General features: G+C 39.4%; 4 protein-coding genes across 4 annotated transcripts; 1 reads left to right on the top strand and 3 right to left on the bottom strand.

Moving 5' to 3' along the window:
• Nucleotides 1-3,604: 3,604 nt before the first annotated feature.
• N7506_003874 (uncharacterized protein) lies at nucleotides 3,605-6,221 on the bottom strand (the record flags this gene model as incomplete). The annotated part of the gene is made up of 4 exons (XM_056953169.1): nucleotides 3,605-4,110; nucleotides 4,171-4,247; nucleotides 4,317-5,617; nucleotides 5,676-6,221. The coding sequence occupies 4 exons, from the start codon at nucleotides 6,219-6,221 to the stop codon at nucleotides 3,605-3,607; spliced, it is 2,430 nt and encodes an 809-aa protein (XP_056814861.1).
• A 3,412-nt stretch (nucleotides 6,222-9,633) lies between these two features.
• N7506_003873 (uncharacterized protein) lies at nucleotides 9,634-10,953 on the top strand (the record flags this gene model as incomplete). Its single annotated transcript, XM_056953168.1, has 2 exons — nucleotides 9,634-9,647; nucleotides 10,611-10,953. 2 exons carry the CDS (start codon nucleotides 9,634-9,636, stop codon nucleotides 10,951-10,953), a joined length of 357 nt encoding a protein of 118 aa, XP_056814860.1.
• A 1,122-nt stretch (nucleotides 10,954-12,075) lies between these two features.
• Nucleotides 12,076-13,231, bottom strand: N7506_003872 (uncharacterized protein; the record flags this gene model as incomplete). The annotated part of the gene is made up of 4 exons (XM_056953167.1): nucleotides 12,076-12,265; nucleotides 12,318-12,856; nucleotides 12,911-12,970; nucleotides 13,019-13,231. 4 exons carry the CDS (start codon nucleotides 13,229-13,231, stop codon nucleotides 12,076-12,078), a joined length of 1,002 nt encoding a protein of 333 aa, XP_056814859.1.
• Nucleotides 13,232-13,851: 620 nt separating this feature from the next.
• On the bottom strand, nucleotides 13,852-15,883 carry N7506_003871 (uncharacterized protein; the record flags this gene model as incomplete). Its single annotated transcript, XM_056953166.1, has 3 exons — nucleotides 13,852-14,502; nucleotides 14,573-14,765; nucleotides 14,832-15,883. The coding sequence occupies 3 exons, from the start codon at nucleotides 15,881-15,883 to the stop codon at nucleotides 13,852-13,854; spliced, it is 1,896 nt and encodes a 631-aa protein (XP_056814858.1).
• Between the last annotated feature and the right edge of the window lie 823 nt (nucleotides 15,884-16,706).

Below are 16,706 nucleotides of genomic sequence, written 5' to 3'. Positions count from 1 at the left end.
TATATAAAAAGTCTATATAATCACACAAAAAAAGCATTATTCGAGGATATAAATATATAGAACACTCTTTCATAGATTTTCAAAGATATTCTAAAAGACTTAATTTTATAGAGTATCTTTTTGATTATTAATATGCTAGACAAATATATAACAGGACTACCTTCCTTTCTTAACTTGATTACTTAGGTTTTATCTATTAACTAATATATTAAGTAGATTATCTCGAGCTATAACTAGCCTGATATCAAAGAGTATCTTAATATTACCTATACCACTCTAATCTCTTTAGAGCTTAATAATACGTCTATATCTAAAGCTATAAACAAATTCATTTAATATAAGATTCACTATTTAATAAAAATAAAGAAATATAATAATGAAACTTATGATATAATTTACTATTATTTATCATCTAATTTATAAAGAATATTTCTTTAGATAATCTTAGTCTATTAAGATCTTAATAGAATATTATAATAACATACTTATAAAAAGTTAGAAGTATTTCCTTCTAGACTAAATACCTTATACAGTCAGATGATCAATCAGGTTTAGAACTTAAAAGATATCAAGATCTACAAATAGATACTAGATATTATATCTATAATATATCAGTCTATTATATTTGACAAATTAGCTTCTTTTATTAAACTATCTAATAAACTTTTTAATAACTCCAAAGCCCTATTAGAGATTATTACAACTTATAATTCGTTTTTAACTATATATAAAGACACTATCATTTTTATCTATTAATCTATAAAGGAGTTTCTACTCAGAGAATCATAAAATAGGGTTTTCTCTAGAGATATAAAAACTGAATACTATAAAGTTTTCTCTTATTCTCTTTAAATTATATTTAAATTATTTTGACACAATATATTTTAATTTAAGTTTCCAAAATACCCAATTAAGGAAATCAAACCATCTAGTCTAAATCTATTAATAGCTATAAAGTATATATGTGTTTATTAGATTGACTATCTTCACTATAGTGGATGCTATGAAAAAGATAATCTTGGTGTTAATAAGAGAGGATATATGGGTAATTTCTTATAAGAAAAATTCCTTCACTGGATTAAAGCTCTAAATATTCTAGGAAGTATATCACAAGGTATAGTAGCTATGCTAAAGCTTGGTGTCTTATTTCAAGTGAGTCTGTGGTTTTAAGAATATCTACACTTCTGATACAATGACACTACAACAGAAAAAAGGAAAGCCATCTACCCTTTTACATCGAGTTTAGGATACCTTCTAATTCATTCAATACCATAAATAAGTAGTTAAAATTAGCCCCCTTTAGGTATATAGTTCCCCCTTAATATTTAGTCTTATATTGAGCCTTACAAGAATATATTATCAAGGGAAAAGATTATATTAGATATTGAATAAGCTATTGATAAATAAGGATTAGAGTTTATATCTTTAAACCCTTAAGGGATATAGCTATTCAATCATCTTAGTTATCTAGTCGTAAAATAAGAGCCAACTTACATCAATATTATATGATCAGTCTATTAAGATCTAGGATCTAGCTACCAGCCAATATATTTTAACTCTTAAAGAATATAGCAATTTAGTCAATATGATTACCTAGTCACAAGATAGAAGCTAGCTCATATTAGCATTAGATAATAACACTATTAAAATCTAGAATCTAGCTATCAGCTAATACATATTAACCCTTAAGAGACATAGCTATTAGATCAGTTCAATTACCTGGTCATAAGATAAAAGCCAACTTACATCAGCATCATATAATTAGACTAGACCTCGACACAACCCGCGGGTTACCCGTTATGGGTTACCCAAAACCCGCCAAGAAATGGGTTTACAGGTCACCAACCCGACCCGCGGGTTGGGTCACGGTTCCAGTTTTGAAACCCGCCGGGTTATGCGGGTAAAACGGGTTGGTCAAACAAGATAAACAGGAAATATATAAATTATATATAATTTAACTATATTTTTGTATATTTTATTTATATATCGAATAAAAGATATTAGGATCATTTAATAATTGGAAATTTAGAATCAGATTGAGGTTTTAACAAAGCACTACTAATTCTGAATATCAACTAATACTCTATGAAATCATCTCTTCTAATTCGTTTACAGGTTCTCCCTATCTATTATTAGGATTACAGAAGAAGAGGTAATTCAACAATCTCTTCATCTTCTTTCCTGTATATAAAGCTCTGCTCAATAACAACAATTGGGTGTCTCTCTAGAAGCTCTGTAAATTCATTCTCCCCCTCTTCATCCTTATTAATAAGCTCCATCAGCTCTTAGAGAGGTTAATCCTTCTCCTTCTACCTTACCTGTGTATCCTACTCAGTCAAATATATATCATAGAGTGTAAGCTTAGTAGACTTAACCTTAAACTTAGTAGTATGCTTCTAGAGTATAAGATCTTTAATAGTGTTTATATTTAATAAGCCACGTCGATAATAGCAGATATCACGAGCTAAGTTAAATAAACGCTTAATCCTAGCGTCGGTTGCAAAGATTATAAGAATATTATAGACAAGACTTATAAGAGTTAGGAATTTAGTCTCGTGCTCCTTCCACTATTAGCGAATACTTTTTGGTTTTACTAATCTTAGTATATATTAGTAATATTGAATTTCAATAAAAAGAAGATATATATTAAGCTAGATATATTATACAAACTTATTATTCTCTTCTTTAGTTTGACATCTAAGGCCAATCATTAAATCAAGATCTACATCAATATCCTTAATAAGATCAGACTAAATAAGTGTCTTTCCTAGTCTCTTTTGTAGCCGCTACTAATATGGTGTGAAAAGAGTTCAAAGGTTTTTTTGATATCACTTAGAATAATTAATCCTATCCTCTATCTAGTTACTAAAAAACTAGAGTTTATACTATAGAGCAAGGATAGTTACAATTACAAACAGATCACCATAAATCTTCTTAATATCATAATAATAATCTCCAAGTTTCTACTTAAAAGCTTTCAAAGCTTTAAGTATTATTTTCTTCCAAGGAACTTTCTTTCTTTAAAGCTGATTAATTGATTTCTCTAAATAGTTAAAAAGTATATTATAAATACTAAATATAAAGTGAATAGTGATATCTTTTGATTTTAAAAGTGCAGTTATAAATTTGAAAAAGATTGTGTAATCTACAATAGATAATTAATCTAGCGTCAATACTCTTAATTAAGTATAAGATCGATAAGATTCTCTTGAAGATAATATTGATCAAAGATCAGTTAAAGTCTTTTTGCGTGACGTAATATTAGAAATATTAAATTCTATTAAATGCGTACATTCTAAATAGGAATAAGTAGACTTCGGCACAACCCACTCTAACCCGGACCCAACCCAACCCAACCCAACCCAAAATGGGTTTTGGGTCCATTGCTTCGACCCAACGATGGGTTTTGGGTTATAGCTCATAACCCAAAACCCATTGGGTAACCCATTGGGGCCCCAATATAGTGTAAACCAGACAAACAGACTTCTAGCGTATAACTGCATAATTAATGCATTTTTTGCTTGTAATATTGAGTATTTTACTTACAGCGCTCTTCTAGAAAAAATGGAGAATAAATCAAATAATTGAACCAGGATGTATTTCTCTAATATTGCTCAAAATCATCATCTGCCCTGCTCTTACGCTTCCTCCCTGAGGCCCGTCTCTGAGTTGCAGTCTCTGGTAACTCTGGCTCTGTCACCTCTATATCTATATCTATTAAATGAGGAGATGTCTCTCGCAGTCTATTATCTACTCCTTCTTCCTCTTCATTATCACTAATCAGGTCAAGCTCAGCATCCTCTATATATTCATCGTTCTGCTCCTTCGCTGACTCAATCTCAGCTAGTGTAAAGAACTGCTCAAGCTGCTTTGCCTCAGCATCCTTAATATTGAATCTTGTTGCACATAGAAACAACATAAGCTCCTCGATTGTTTCGGACTTCAGACGACCACGGCGGTAGTGACAAACATCCCGAGCAGTATTGAAGAGCCGTTCGACACCAGCACCAGTTGCTGGAATAGAGAGAATATCGCGAGCAAGTAACGCGATCGCAGGGAAACGAGATTGGTTCTCACGCCAGAATTGAAGAGGTTCAATATCAATTAGATCTAGTAGTATAAATATATTAGTATTATCCTATATAGGGAAGAAATAGATCATAAACATACCACTATCGAGATATTGAGTCATCTCATCACCAGCTGGTTTTGCGGATATCTTGTTACTCTTTAGCATCATGTTCAGTCTAGAACTAGATGATGCTATTGTTGGAGTATTAGTCGATCCTTGATTTATTGTAAGGCGCTCTTGATACGGAATCAATAATTCCTGGAATGATTTCCGGTAGGTATCACGCCAGTGAGGCTCCCAATTATCAGATTGAAAGAACTGAAATCTGCTGTCAGGTGCCAGCATTGTCCCAACTGCATAGATATGTCCTTTGAGATTGTCGGTTTGAGAGTAGTACTCATCAAGTTTCAAGCGACCAGCTATGAGTGCTTTGAGCATGTCTGATTTCCATGGAACACGCTTGCGTTTAAGCAGCGCCTCTGCTTCAAAAAAGTGATCAAAGAGGGCATTGTAAATCTTAAAGACAAGATGTGTGGTGACCTCCTTTGTCTTCGAGAGCTCTGTTGTGTAGTCAAAGAATGGCCGAGTGATTTGTAGAAGATAGTCAATTTGACGCCATTCTTGAGTATCAAGCAACATCTCCTCACAGTCATACTCCTCACAGAAGGGCTGGAAGAAACTACGTAGTCTCTTTGCACGACGAAGCATCAAGAAGGTAGAATTCCACCGAGTCCTTACGTCCTGGATTGGAACAAGCTGGGATCCCTTTTCTTGAAGTCGGAGAAAGGCCGCCTGGCGTTGCGGACTTGCATGGATATACACAGCAAGATAACGGACCTTGTTTAAGGTGTATGAGATCCTCTGTGTCTGGTGCTGAGCATTTGCCTTTGCTGCAGATGACTTCTGGTCAGTCCACTTTGTTTCTGCATTCTCATTTAGAGGGATGGCCTTTAAACGATCAAGGAGCTGGTTCAAACAAAGCTGGATAACATGGGCAAGACAGGGTATTCGGATTACTGTCACATCGCTAGAGAGCGCCTGCTGAATAGCCTCAACCATTGTCTTGTTGTTGGTTGCATTATCAGTTGTGACTCCAAATACCCGATCCTGGATCTTGTGCTCAACTAGAGTTTCAAGGAGTACACCACTTAAATTTAAACCGGTATGGGAGCCATAAAGTGGTTTAAATCCAAGTAGAACCTCTTGGTATACCCAGTTACTGTCAACAAAATAGCCAGTGATAGCCATGAACGCCTGGTTATATGGAGAAGTCCAGCAATCTAATGCGATCGAGATTTTTGCGTCGTTGGGTAGTGTTTGGAGGATAGATTTCTGTCGTTCTATGATCATATCACGTAAACGACGACGTATTGTGGTAGCAGAGGGTATCGGAGGGAGAGATGGTGCAGAGCGGGCTAATCGGAATAGCTTGTGAAATGTTGGATGTTCGATGAGGTGGAATGGAAGTCGATTGAGGGTGAGAAATTGGAGAAGATGCTCTTCCCATGCCGATTGTGAAAAAGGAGCCTCTGGTAAGCCGTGATCCTATGTATCCAGGAGTGTTAGGGAAATCGGATAACTAAATAAAGAGGTAAGGAGATACTACTTTTTGAAGGAACTGGGTAATTTCTCCTTTACCTCCCTGTTGAGCTTTGCGACAGCCTGCTGTCTTTAAATGCTTCAACATTGTTGATGTACCATGATAGCCCTTTCCGCTAGGTGATGGAGAATGGGGATGCTCTAGGATCTTTGAGCAGCGCTTACACATCACCTTTGGCGCACCATCTTTGGTATAGGCAACTTGGTCGAAGTTGCTCCATATGTTTGAATTGCGATTTGAATCCCAGGAAATCTTGCTTTTCTGCCCATAGTCGGTTTGTAGCCACCACTCAACCCATTCTTCATATGCCATATTGTCATAAAGCACATATGCCTTTCTCCGATCGGGGCCAACGCGAGTAAGAGAGTGTGGAATTGGTAGAAGGTTGGAGGGCCGAAGGAAGTCAGTATCAATAGCATCAAAAGGCTCAATTGTGAGCTGGCTACCAGATGGGGTTGGAACTCGAGAAGAGGGTATAAGATAGCTAAGGTTATCTGTATCCGCATCGTAAAGAGTAGGTAAAAAGTCAGAATGCTGGCTTTGGGACATTGCGACCGAAAAGGGGAATACTATAGAGGTAAGGGGGAAAGGCAGAGAGAGTATATACTTACAAGAGAAGGGTATATGAACAGTAAACACCTTAGTCCTATAGTAAAGTAGATAGATCAAAAGGTATAAGCTATAATGTTGTTTGATTGGCTATATAAGCTCTATTTAAATGGGTCTAACCCAAGAGAACCCAACAGGACCCAACAGGACCCATCAAAACCCAAGAGAACCCATTCATAACCCATCGAAACCCAAGAGAACCCATTCATAACCCATTAAAACCCAAGAGGACCCATTCATAACCCACTCCCCCAGAAGATCCCTCAAAAATGTTTCATTTACCCTCCCAGAAGAACTTTTCTAACCGCGGTCAGAGATAATAATATATACACCTACACCCCCCTAGAAGGGCTTTTCTGACCGCGGTCAGAAATAATGACATATACACCTACCTCCCAGAAGTGATTTTCTGACCGCGGTCAGAAAATATAATTCGGAGCACATATAATAAGTTAAATATAAGAGAAGAGAAATATAGCTTTAATATAATATCAATTGTATATAAAATCAAATAAGAATAAGATATTTCTATTTACATTCATAGTTATCCTATAATATATACATACTCCCCTCTACCACAAATATATATTTTCAACAGTCCACAGTCAATAAATGCTTAAATTAATAGAACACCACTATACTACGATTAATGTGAATTTTTATCAGTAATCAATATAATACAAAGCCTATTAGCTTCAAATTCAGGGTAATTACATAAATTTTCCAACTTAATATTGTGATAATGTAGCAATATTTGATGAACAAACCAGAACAGCTGTAAAAAACAGTAATTTATTTGAATGACTTAGCATTGTTATGAACGCCAAGACCTATCTTTTATGCAAAAATGGGTTCAAATGGGTTATTATTGGGTTATTGGGTTTAACCCATTGGGTTTTGGGTTGGGTTGGGTTATAGAGGGCGGAACCCAAAACCCAATGGGTTGGGTTTTGGGTCGGAGACTCCGACCCAAAATGGGTTCTGCCGAAGTCTAGGAATAAGCTTTAGCAAATTGGATTATAGTTTAAAGAATTGTTTTTAGCATTGCGGGCTACTATTCACATAAATAGCAAGCTTTTAGATCTAAAAGATATATTAATATATAATTTAGAATCATATTTTAGAATCCAAACCTTTTCAAGTATATCAATAATATCACCTTTTTAACCTTAGGGATAAATAGTGCTACCTTACTCCTAGGCTTTCTCAGTTATATTATTATTAGAGGCAGTCTTTATCTTTTTAAAAAGATTTTTTAGACTTAGTTAGATCATATATACAAGATATAGGATATAAATAATTATAATATTATTATCTAACTTAAGAAGTTTAATATAGTTCTAGAGCTTCTTTAAAAGTATAGTGTTATTAGATACATTATTAATTGTCATCGTAAGTACTCAATCTGTTAACTTATATTTCTAGAAGATATCTATTATCATTATATTTAAATTCATGCCAATATATGATCCAAAGATAGGCTTAAAGCCAAGTAGGATCTTTTGGTACTTCTAGTTCTAATCTAGAAAATAGTAGACCTCGACAAGTCCCATGGGACTAGCAAAATTTTGGTCCCAAATCCTGGTCCCATCACTCCCATGGGACTACGCTAAACCTATTTAGGTAATTCTCTAACCTAGATTGGCAATGATTTTCAAGCTTGGCATGCCAAGAAATTTTCATGGGAGTGGGTCCATGGGACTTGTCGAGGTCTAGAAAATAGATAGTAACAGCTATAAATATATCTATAAATAAACAAGTCTAGTAGTTAAAAATAAGAGATACTTTAACTCCTATTAGAAGAGACTTTAAAACCTCTTTCTAGCAGGAAGTAATCCCTATAGTCACTCGACGTTAAGTGGTTCATAGATGAAGGAGATCTAGCCTCGAGGTTATATATTGAGCTATTAAAATCAGGTTATAGAAGCCGGGATGTTTTAAAAGCTCCTAGGGGAGATTGGAGTCTGTGAGAAATCTAATTTGGGTATCTTCCTAACTTTCTTATGTAACAGCTATAGCTATCTGAGATAAACTTTTGTTCTAGATATAGATTAGCTTTATATAATTAAAAAAAGATATAAGACTAATACTATACTGATTAGATAAATTGCTTAATACCTAGGCCTTTAGGTATCCGCTAACATCTACCCCTTTGAATATGCTTACTTATTGTGGAAGTATTATTGCCTAAACCTAGATGATCAAATAAGGTCTTGCATTTTAAATACTTGATTTTTGGAGCGTTTGTCTTTTTATCTGTTACCTTAGAAAAGTGTTATTAGACTGCTGATAAATAACGTGTATTCTAATAGATCCTTCTTTATTATCTAAATCTAGTCTATAGCTACTATTAAATAAATTCTTCTTATTTATCTGCTATATTGATTAGATAAATAAGATAGAATCTTATTTGATCGGGTATATATTATTCGATTAAAGATAGAGGCTCTAGAGAAAGAAGACGAGGTCGTTAGAAGGTACTCTCACTTAGACTAGATATTATTGATGGTATTGGATAGTATGGATCAAGAGGAATCGAGATATTATCTAAGGGGATAGTCTGTAAGGGGTCAACTCTATTAATATTAAATAACGATAAGGTATATATGTTAGATAATTAGGAGGCTTGGCTTTCTTATTATGATATTATAAGTATGATTAGAAAGAGTATAAGAGTAGATAATATGAGATGAAAGATTGTGTTTATCTTAATAGAAAAAAACTATATATTTATAGTACTAGAGTACTACTACTCTATAGAGAGGGATCGGTTTGACCCTAAATTAATTCTTATTTGAAATAATCTATTATTTCTAGATTCACAATAAATAGATACTATTATTATAATTAGCTTATTAAACGGGTAATCTAGAAAACCTACAGGTAACCCGCGGGTAACCCGTAGGACCTATAGATAACCCGTAGGTTATCTATATAACTATCTTCAAGTCTTGATTCTTCTAAGTCCTTTAATCTAAATCTTTAAATATTGATTTGGGTGTAAAGATTGTGGAAATCTTATTGTTTATAATGATTTTTGATAAATCTAAGTATTATCTACTTTATTAAAGTAATAAAAATGTCCAAATTCAAAGAATTAGACTAAAAGTTTAGGGGAAATCATGATTTATAGTATATAAAGGGAGATTGTAGTATTTAGATATATATTTCCACTATGGATATAGCTGAAATGTACAAATATAGGATTTCTATATTATCATCATCTAATTTTGTAAATTCAATTAGTAAAATAATAGTAACTTCTTATATAGATCCTATAAATATAATCATTTCATAATATTTCAAGTAATTAACTACTCTGAAAGTAAGAATTGTTCAGTTATAACCGAACATGTGTAAAGAACGGTAATTAATTGTAAGTAGTCATCAAGTTGTGCACGCTAAGACCTTCCTTTCTAGGCGATTTATGCTAGCTCTGGGCTAGCACGGGTTTACCAAGAACCCGAAACCCAACCCGCGGGTTACCCGCGGGTTGGGTACGGGTTTGACTTTTGGACCCGCGGGTCGGGTTAGGTTCTGAAAGTTGGACCCAAGTCGGGTTTTGTCGAGGTCTATTAAGGTCTATATTTATAAAGCTGTAACAGCTGGAGAAGGTCTATAATTATTTTTTTTTGTATTCAGCCCTTTGGTATCTTCACTCCCGTATTATAGGATATCTCTTTTAGAGTAATAAGAAGATTAAGCTGTCTATAATATAAATAGGCTATCTATAAATAGACCTGGCAGTGACCCTCCGGGTGGTCCATGACCTTGGACCCTCCACCCGCCCCTCCGAGGTTCAGGGTCGCTCATGAGCGACCCTGACCCTGACCCTAGTTCCATGAGGGTCGCATGCGGGTGACCCTCAATGACCCGCAGCGACCCTCGGATAGACCTCGACAAGTCCCATGGGAGTTATCCCTTGGGACTATCCTGTCATGCTCTGCAAGCATTACATGTTCGTTTGTTTGCTTGCCTGCTGCCCCACGTTTCGTTTGCTCGCTTTGCTATTTAGCTAGCTTCTTCTATAGCTTCTTCCTTCTTCCTTCCTTAGCTTTATTATCTTCGTGTTCATGGAACTACCATCTCCATCATCCTCACACTATAATAAAGCTCCTCTTCGCAAAAGCCCTGCGTACGAGAAACAGGCATCTTCTTTCGCTGCTTCGTTGCAAAGAGATCGTTTCTGATACTCTCGACATTCAGCCCCTCTTTCCTCTTTTGGACAGCCTGGTGGAGCTGCGGACTCCCAAGACCTCGCTGCTTCGCTGCTATCTAGTGGAACCGTGGATTCCTAAGACCATTTAGCCAGCTCCTCCCCAGAACCAGAACCTCTTCCTCCATCTCCCAGGTCATCATAGACCCACTTACCCAGTTACGCGATGAACTAAACACGCAGTTCTCTCAGACTATTCAAGACCTTACCAATGAGATCCAGAACTTGCGTACGCGTGTCAAAACTGCTGAGGCAAAGCCCCCTCATCCTCCCAAACCGTTTACCAAACGACCGAAATCCTCCCTTCCGGACCCGGAGAAGTTCACCGGAACTGCGCACAAGTTTGACACATGGAGCACCGTTATTCGTGCTAAGCTTACTATTGATGGAGCTGCTATTAGAGACCCAATTGCCCAATTCTACTACATCTACATGAACTCAACCAGCCAAGTTTAAGCGATGGTCTTCCCCCAGCTAGTCGCAGCACGCGAATCCGGACAATACAATTTCGAAGCTATTCTAGATCCACTTACTCGCGTTTACGATAATCCTAATAAGGTTCATAAGGCGGAGGATCGTTTATTATCCATTCAACAAGACACCTCTAACTCCGTTATTGCATACATCTCCCGTTTTGATCGATTGCTGTACGAAGTAAAGGGTCAAAACTGGTCTGACGTCACCAAGATCTCCATCCTGCGCAAGAGTTTGGCACTATCTATCAAATATCGCCTTTCTCAGCAATTGAATCTTCCCCAAGTTTACCTAAACTTTCTCAAGGTTGTTTAACAGCTTATAACGCATTTCCAAATAGGAAATAGTGGTTAGTTTGGCAAAAACGGCAAAAACGGCAAAACTGGCAATTCTGGTGGATCCGACGCGATGGATACCTCTCTCGGTGCAACTACTGTCGCTACAGCTTCCTCCCCCATTGTACCTGACCCTGAATTGGTTGATTTGGAAGGGAGCGATTCTGATGATTCATACTATTATTGATCGATTAGTCAATTGGTTAATTTGGCATCAAGGGGCTGATGCCTTTGTTTTGCAGAGGGGTAGTATCATGCTCTATAAGCATTATATATTCGTTTGTTTACTTGCTTGCTGCCCCGCGCCCTGTTTGCTTGCTTTGCTCGCTTTGCTCACTTTGCTTGTTTTGTTTGCCTTGCTGTTTAGCTTACTTCTTTCATAGCTTCTTCTTCTTCTTCCTCCTTCCTCTCCTTATCATTAATATCGTCATTTCTTGGACCTTCAATATCAGAAGCTTTACCAGCCTAACAAACAGACTATGATATACCTTAAATATAATAAGTAGTTTACAGCTACCTATAAAAAGCTGAAATATTACAATATAAATAGTACCTAGTATGTTATCAATCGCTCCGGGGTATGAGAATGTACTCCGTACCCCGTACTGTAGCTGCCCAATTATTGATTCTTTGGGGAGGCTCCGTGGGCAAGGTATATTCGGTAGAGATCTCCATCCCTGCCGGAGGTAAGGGGTGGTTGCCAGTTATGTACTCCGTATCTCCCATATAAATAACCAACGAGACTTCAGGAGTACATGGTAAAGTCTAGCTAATGGTCACTTCCATGATCTCTGACAATCAGGGGATTTCCATCGTTCGCAAGTATCCTTTCCAAATCAAATCCGATCGCTAAACCGTCACCCTGCTCCTCCGCCTCGCGAAATCCTGGCGCATAGTCATCCACCAGATCGACTTCATTTCCTTTGTAGATTTCCACAAGCGGCCGTCGCATATCGACTCTAAGCACCAATTAACATAAACCATCTCGTAAACAAGAATGGATTAGCTCACGGTTCATCCTCCAAAATCTCTCTTGGATCTGCATCTTCGTCGCGGTCTATGTAAATTTCCCGGTCCTCAATGTAATTGAGCGCCTGGTCTATTGGGACTCGATTTCCCGGACCGATTTCCCGATAAAAGTGGGCGAATTCCTCCATCATAATTTGACCCCGACGGGCTATCTCGTAGATACCGTTGGTTGCAAAATCAACCCAGAGACCTAGTCCGGTCTCAAGGGTCCGGTCATCGATAATAAGCTTGGGGGAGCAGTCTCTGAAAAGTACAGTTCCATCAAGCGCCATGTGCATATCGAGGAAGTTGGGTCGCGCGACACTTTGATGGAATTTAAATGTCTCGAGAACATTCCCCTTATTGTCTTCAGGGGGAACAAACACTATCATTTCGTCTGCTAGAAAGTCCCAGCCGTCTTCCCATGGGAATAATCCCAGGATACACTTGGCGAGCAGGGCTTCTTTCTCGGGGGTTAATTCGGTGGTGCAGAAGTAGACCATGCAGGAACTTTGAACGTCATTGGCTCCGAAAGTTCTATCCTATACTTGGATTAGGACAAGTCAGGTAGTAGGATGTATTTAATTGTTTCATACCGCAAGTTCAGGACCTTCAAAAAAACTAGGCTCGTCCTCTGGGGCTCGTGTTTGATAGCTCTGTCATGGTGTCAGTGAAAAATAAAAGTTCTTATCCAAAAGACATACATCGCGGAATTGTTGGTCTGCTGTTGCCCAGCGTTCGATCAACGCTCGTTTCTGTTGATCCGCGCCGTCGCCACCGACCCACTGCTCACGAACAAAATGCCTCCATGCACGAGAGGCGGCATCAAAATTCTTCCGGGCCACGGGTTCCTCATGTCGGCGAATGAAAGAGGGGATGCCTCTAGGCCACTGGCTATGTGATCTTGTTAAGGACATGATCGAATGGTGGTAGTTCCGGGGGTTGAAAAGAAGTTTAGTGAGGAACGTGGGGGGCGGGAATGTATTTAACGGAGTTTGATACATGCCCGCCCCAAGTTTGCACTAAGGCATCAAATCTAGTTATATTTTCAAAAGTTCCTGTACAAACTCATCTCAAACACACTAAACCTGTATTATGCGACCTTGGAATCTTTACGACTAAGCTTTGATAGGGGAGATTAAGTGGTTGCGAGCTCGGATATACACCCCTGGAGTGGGTCTTTGGCTTAAGGGTTTTCGTTGAAGTGGATCGATCACAAACTTGGTGTGCACTAAGTAGCGTCTTTTCCGGCCTAGCCGCTTGCTTTCAAAATTCTGGTTGTAAAGTTGTAAATTTGTGCCAAAATCATTGAAATGTAAGCGAAAGTTTGATATTCATAAATTCCAGGTTTCCATGCACTACTATGTGCCAGTTAACAGCCAGCTGGTAAATCCCAGTTCTATATTCCAGTAATTAAAACTAGAAGAAAATATGGCATATATAAACATTTGACATGCCTTGAAGACCATAGCCGAATTTTGTCCGACAGTGAACTTTAGAACTCTAGGGCATTGAGTGTCCCACCCCCAAACCAAGATCAACCACACGAGCCATACTTAGCATTACAATTGGCGCTGGAACAATACTCCGACGAACTACCACAATAACCGTAGTTACTACAGCAGTCACCAAATTGAGATCCCAAACAAGTCCAGTCCGAATTAGACGGGCCACAGAGACCGTTCTCCGAAATCGTACTCGTAGGAGTCGCAACTGTGGTAGAGGTCGCCGTAGTGACCGTAGATGATGCGTGAGAGCTAACTGTTTGGCTAGAAGTGAATACCGTCGAGCTTCCCATACTTGGATCATCGGTCAATGTAATGCTGAAGTTGAACCCGGTGGTCGGGAAAGAACCGTTCACGGGAGGATAGCACACGCGCTCGTATTCACTTAGCCAGACTTCATCGTGGTACATCTCGTCTGTTAGATCGTCATCGGTGATGTTGTACACTGAGTTGACCTGGTCGCAGAGAGTGTAGGTCGCGAGAGATGCGAGGTATGCTGAATCAGGGGTCCAGGTTGAGGCCGTGGTTAGGTCGGAAGGGAATGACCAGAACAGATTGGTGGTGCTATGGTTTGCTGTTCGGGTTGCGTTGAGATTCATGGTGCTAGCAAGTGATGTGCGTGTTCTTGTGGTGTTGGATATGTAGCTTGTATAGGTGTTGATGTTACCCACTGCTTGAACGCACTGTGGAGTGGATGGGTTAGCCTGAAAAGAACGATATGTCTTGGTTATTTTCTCGTGTAGAGAGACGTACGTAGCTGTTCCCTTTCCAGAGGCTGCCGCAACTGGAGGTTGCATTCAATGCGGCCTGGGGATTTAAGAAATTGAAATTATATTGAGAGATGCTGAATTTGTCGCACACGGATTCACAGGTATCACCATCTTGGATCTGATACCAGTGACCACAGTCGGTGTTGGAGCTAGTGACTGCGTCGGTAGGAAGAGACCTGTATATTTGATTAGCATTTTCACTTTCCGAACATCCGAGCGAAACAAAATAGCAGACAACATACACAGCGGTGCTTGCGGGCCTAAGAGCCAGGGTATCGGGGAGTGTGAGAGTACCCGGAGGACTGACGCAGATGTACTTCCCCGAAACAGCCGTCAGATTCTGCGAGCTTTGCGCTGAGTTGAGATTGGCATTCCATGCAACAAACTGAGGCACAGAGACTTGACGCGATAGGCTCGCAACGATTTTGTCAATGGTATCCGTCTCCTGAACGCGATAGATCTCACAAACATCGGGAAGGCAAATCTCTGCCCCAGCAACTATATGCGTACACCCCGTATCAAGGCTGTTCAAGTTTATCAAGGCTGAGGTTGAGACATTTTGAGCTGCTGAGATAGAAAGACAGGTATCTCCGGATTCAACCTTGTAAACAGTTTGATCGGGGTCAGTCGTGTTGCAGCGACTAGCGGCAACAGTGGCCGAGGCAGAGGCCGTGGAAGAGGCAGTCGAGGTTGGTGTATAAGTCACAGAGTATCCGCTGGTCGAGCAAGAAGATACTTGACTCGTTAAGGCCGACGGACTGAGCAAAATATCCTGACCCCATTTGGAATTCACTAGGGTTGACATATACTCCAAATGGCATGCGCTGCATTTGATGTTTGTTGTGCCATTCGAAATTGCATTTTGGAATAGGGTGTTGCAATAGGTGCCCGAAGCCGAATCAGTCAAGCAGGTTGCATCGTAACGCCATTTCATTTCTTTGCCTCTATCCGAGGCAGTTTGTGAGATACCGGAGATGTTGTACTGCGTACTTGTGCCGCAGGCTTCGTCCACAGAGGAGACATAGCTTGACAAAGCGGAAGAGCAACCGCTGGTACACATTTCTGACAGTGCATTGGCTGACCATGATGTCGCCTGGGTGACTGCCTGGCTCAAGCCGGCATAGCATGAAACATTGCTGGACATGGCATTCACGCATGCTTCTGAAGCTGATATATCAGCCAGAGTATCAGAGTTGTAAATGTAGAGAGTGTCTGAATTTCCCCAAGCAGCGGCATGATGAGACTGTAGCATCAGAACTACTGCCAATGCAGCACTTGCCCTCAAGAGTGCCATAGCTCTATGACTGAAAGAGAATTCAGAGCGCGAATTGATTTTCCTTGAACCTGGGACATGAGCAATCCCAAAGGAGGGGGAGTAATGGCTACTCAAACTACTTGTTCGGCAGGGAAACTTCGGTGTTCCGTATTGACGCTTTCATACCAACCAATTTACCACCTTATCAAATGGAGCTAGAAGTGGGGAGGCCCATTGGAAGTTCAAAGTACCAAGCTAAATCTGAGACATCCGTCGAAATCCACTAAGCGAGGTACAGGAAAAAGTGGTTCGGCTTGAGCACTAGACAGCCCATTCAATCAAGTCCCGAAGCCAGTCCCACTTAGCGGGTAGGGGCCGAGATCCCCTGAACGTGTTAGAGGGCCCCATGTTGGGGGCCAAGGGGGGCCAAAATTTCCACATGGGTCCGCCAAGAATAATGGACTTAGACGATAGAAAAGAATTGTAGACAAACAGATCAATGGCTGAAGCTTACATTCTTGGCTATAGCTTGGCTTGCTAGGATGCACATGCGGCTCTAATGCCAAGTAAAATGTAGGAATTAACAGTATACCTTTCACATCGGATGCATTCTGTAGAGATTGCACAAACCATTGAATGCAGGGTTTGTTCTAAGCGAGCTGCACAGCTGAAACTTCCGGGCCTTGCCCCGCCGATGAAAATTTTTGAAGTGATTGCTTACAAGATTTGAAGCTACGAAGTAGTGTAACAGGAGGCTTGGAACCCGGGGGCCAACTTAAGGCGCCACCAGGTGGTCCGGATGTATTCGGCACCCATAGGAGATACTAGTACAGTACACCGGTGGAGTTATGCAGGGTATACA

The sequence above is a fragment of the Penicillium brevicompactum genome (genome assembly GCF_028827555.1).
Source record: "Penicillium brevicompactum strain IBT 35665 chromosome Unknown utg000002l_segment0_segment0, whole genome shotgun sequence".
NCBI lineage: Eukaryota > Fungi > Ascomycota > Eurotiomycetes > Eurotiales > Aspergillaceae > Penicillium > Penicillium brevicompactum.
Note: the sequence above shows the minus strand (reverse complement) of the source record. Positions and strands in the feature narration are given on the sequence as shown.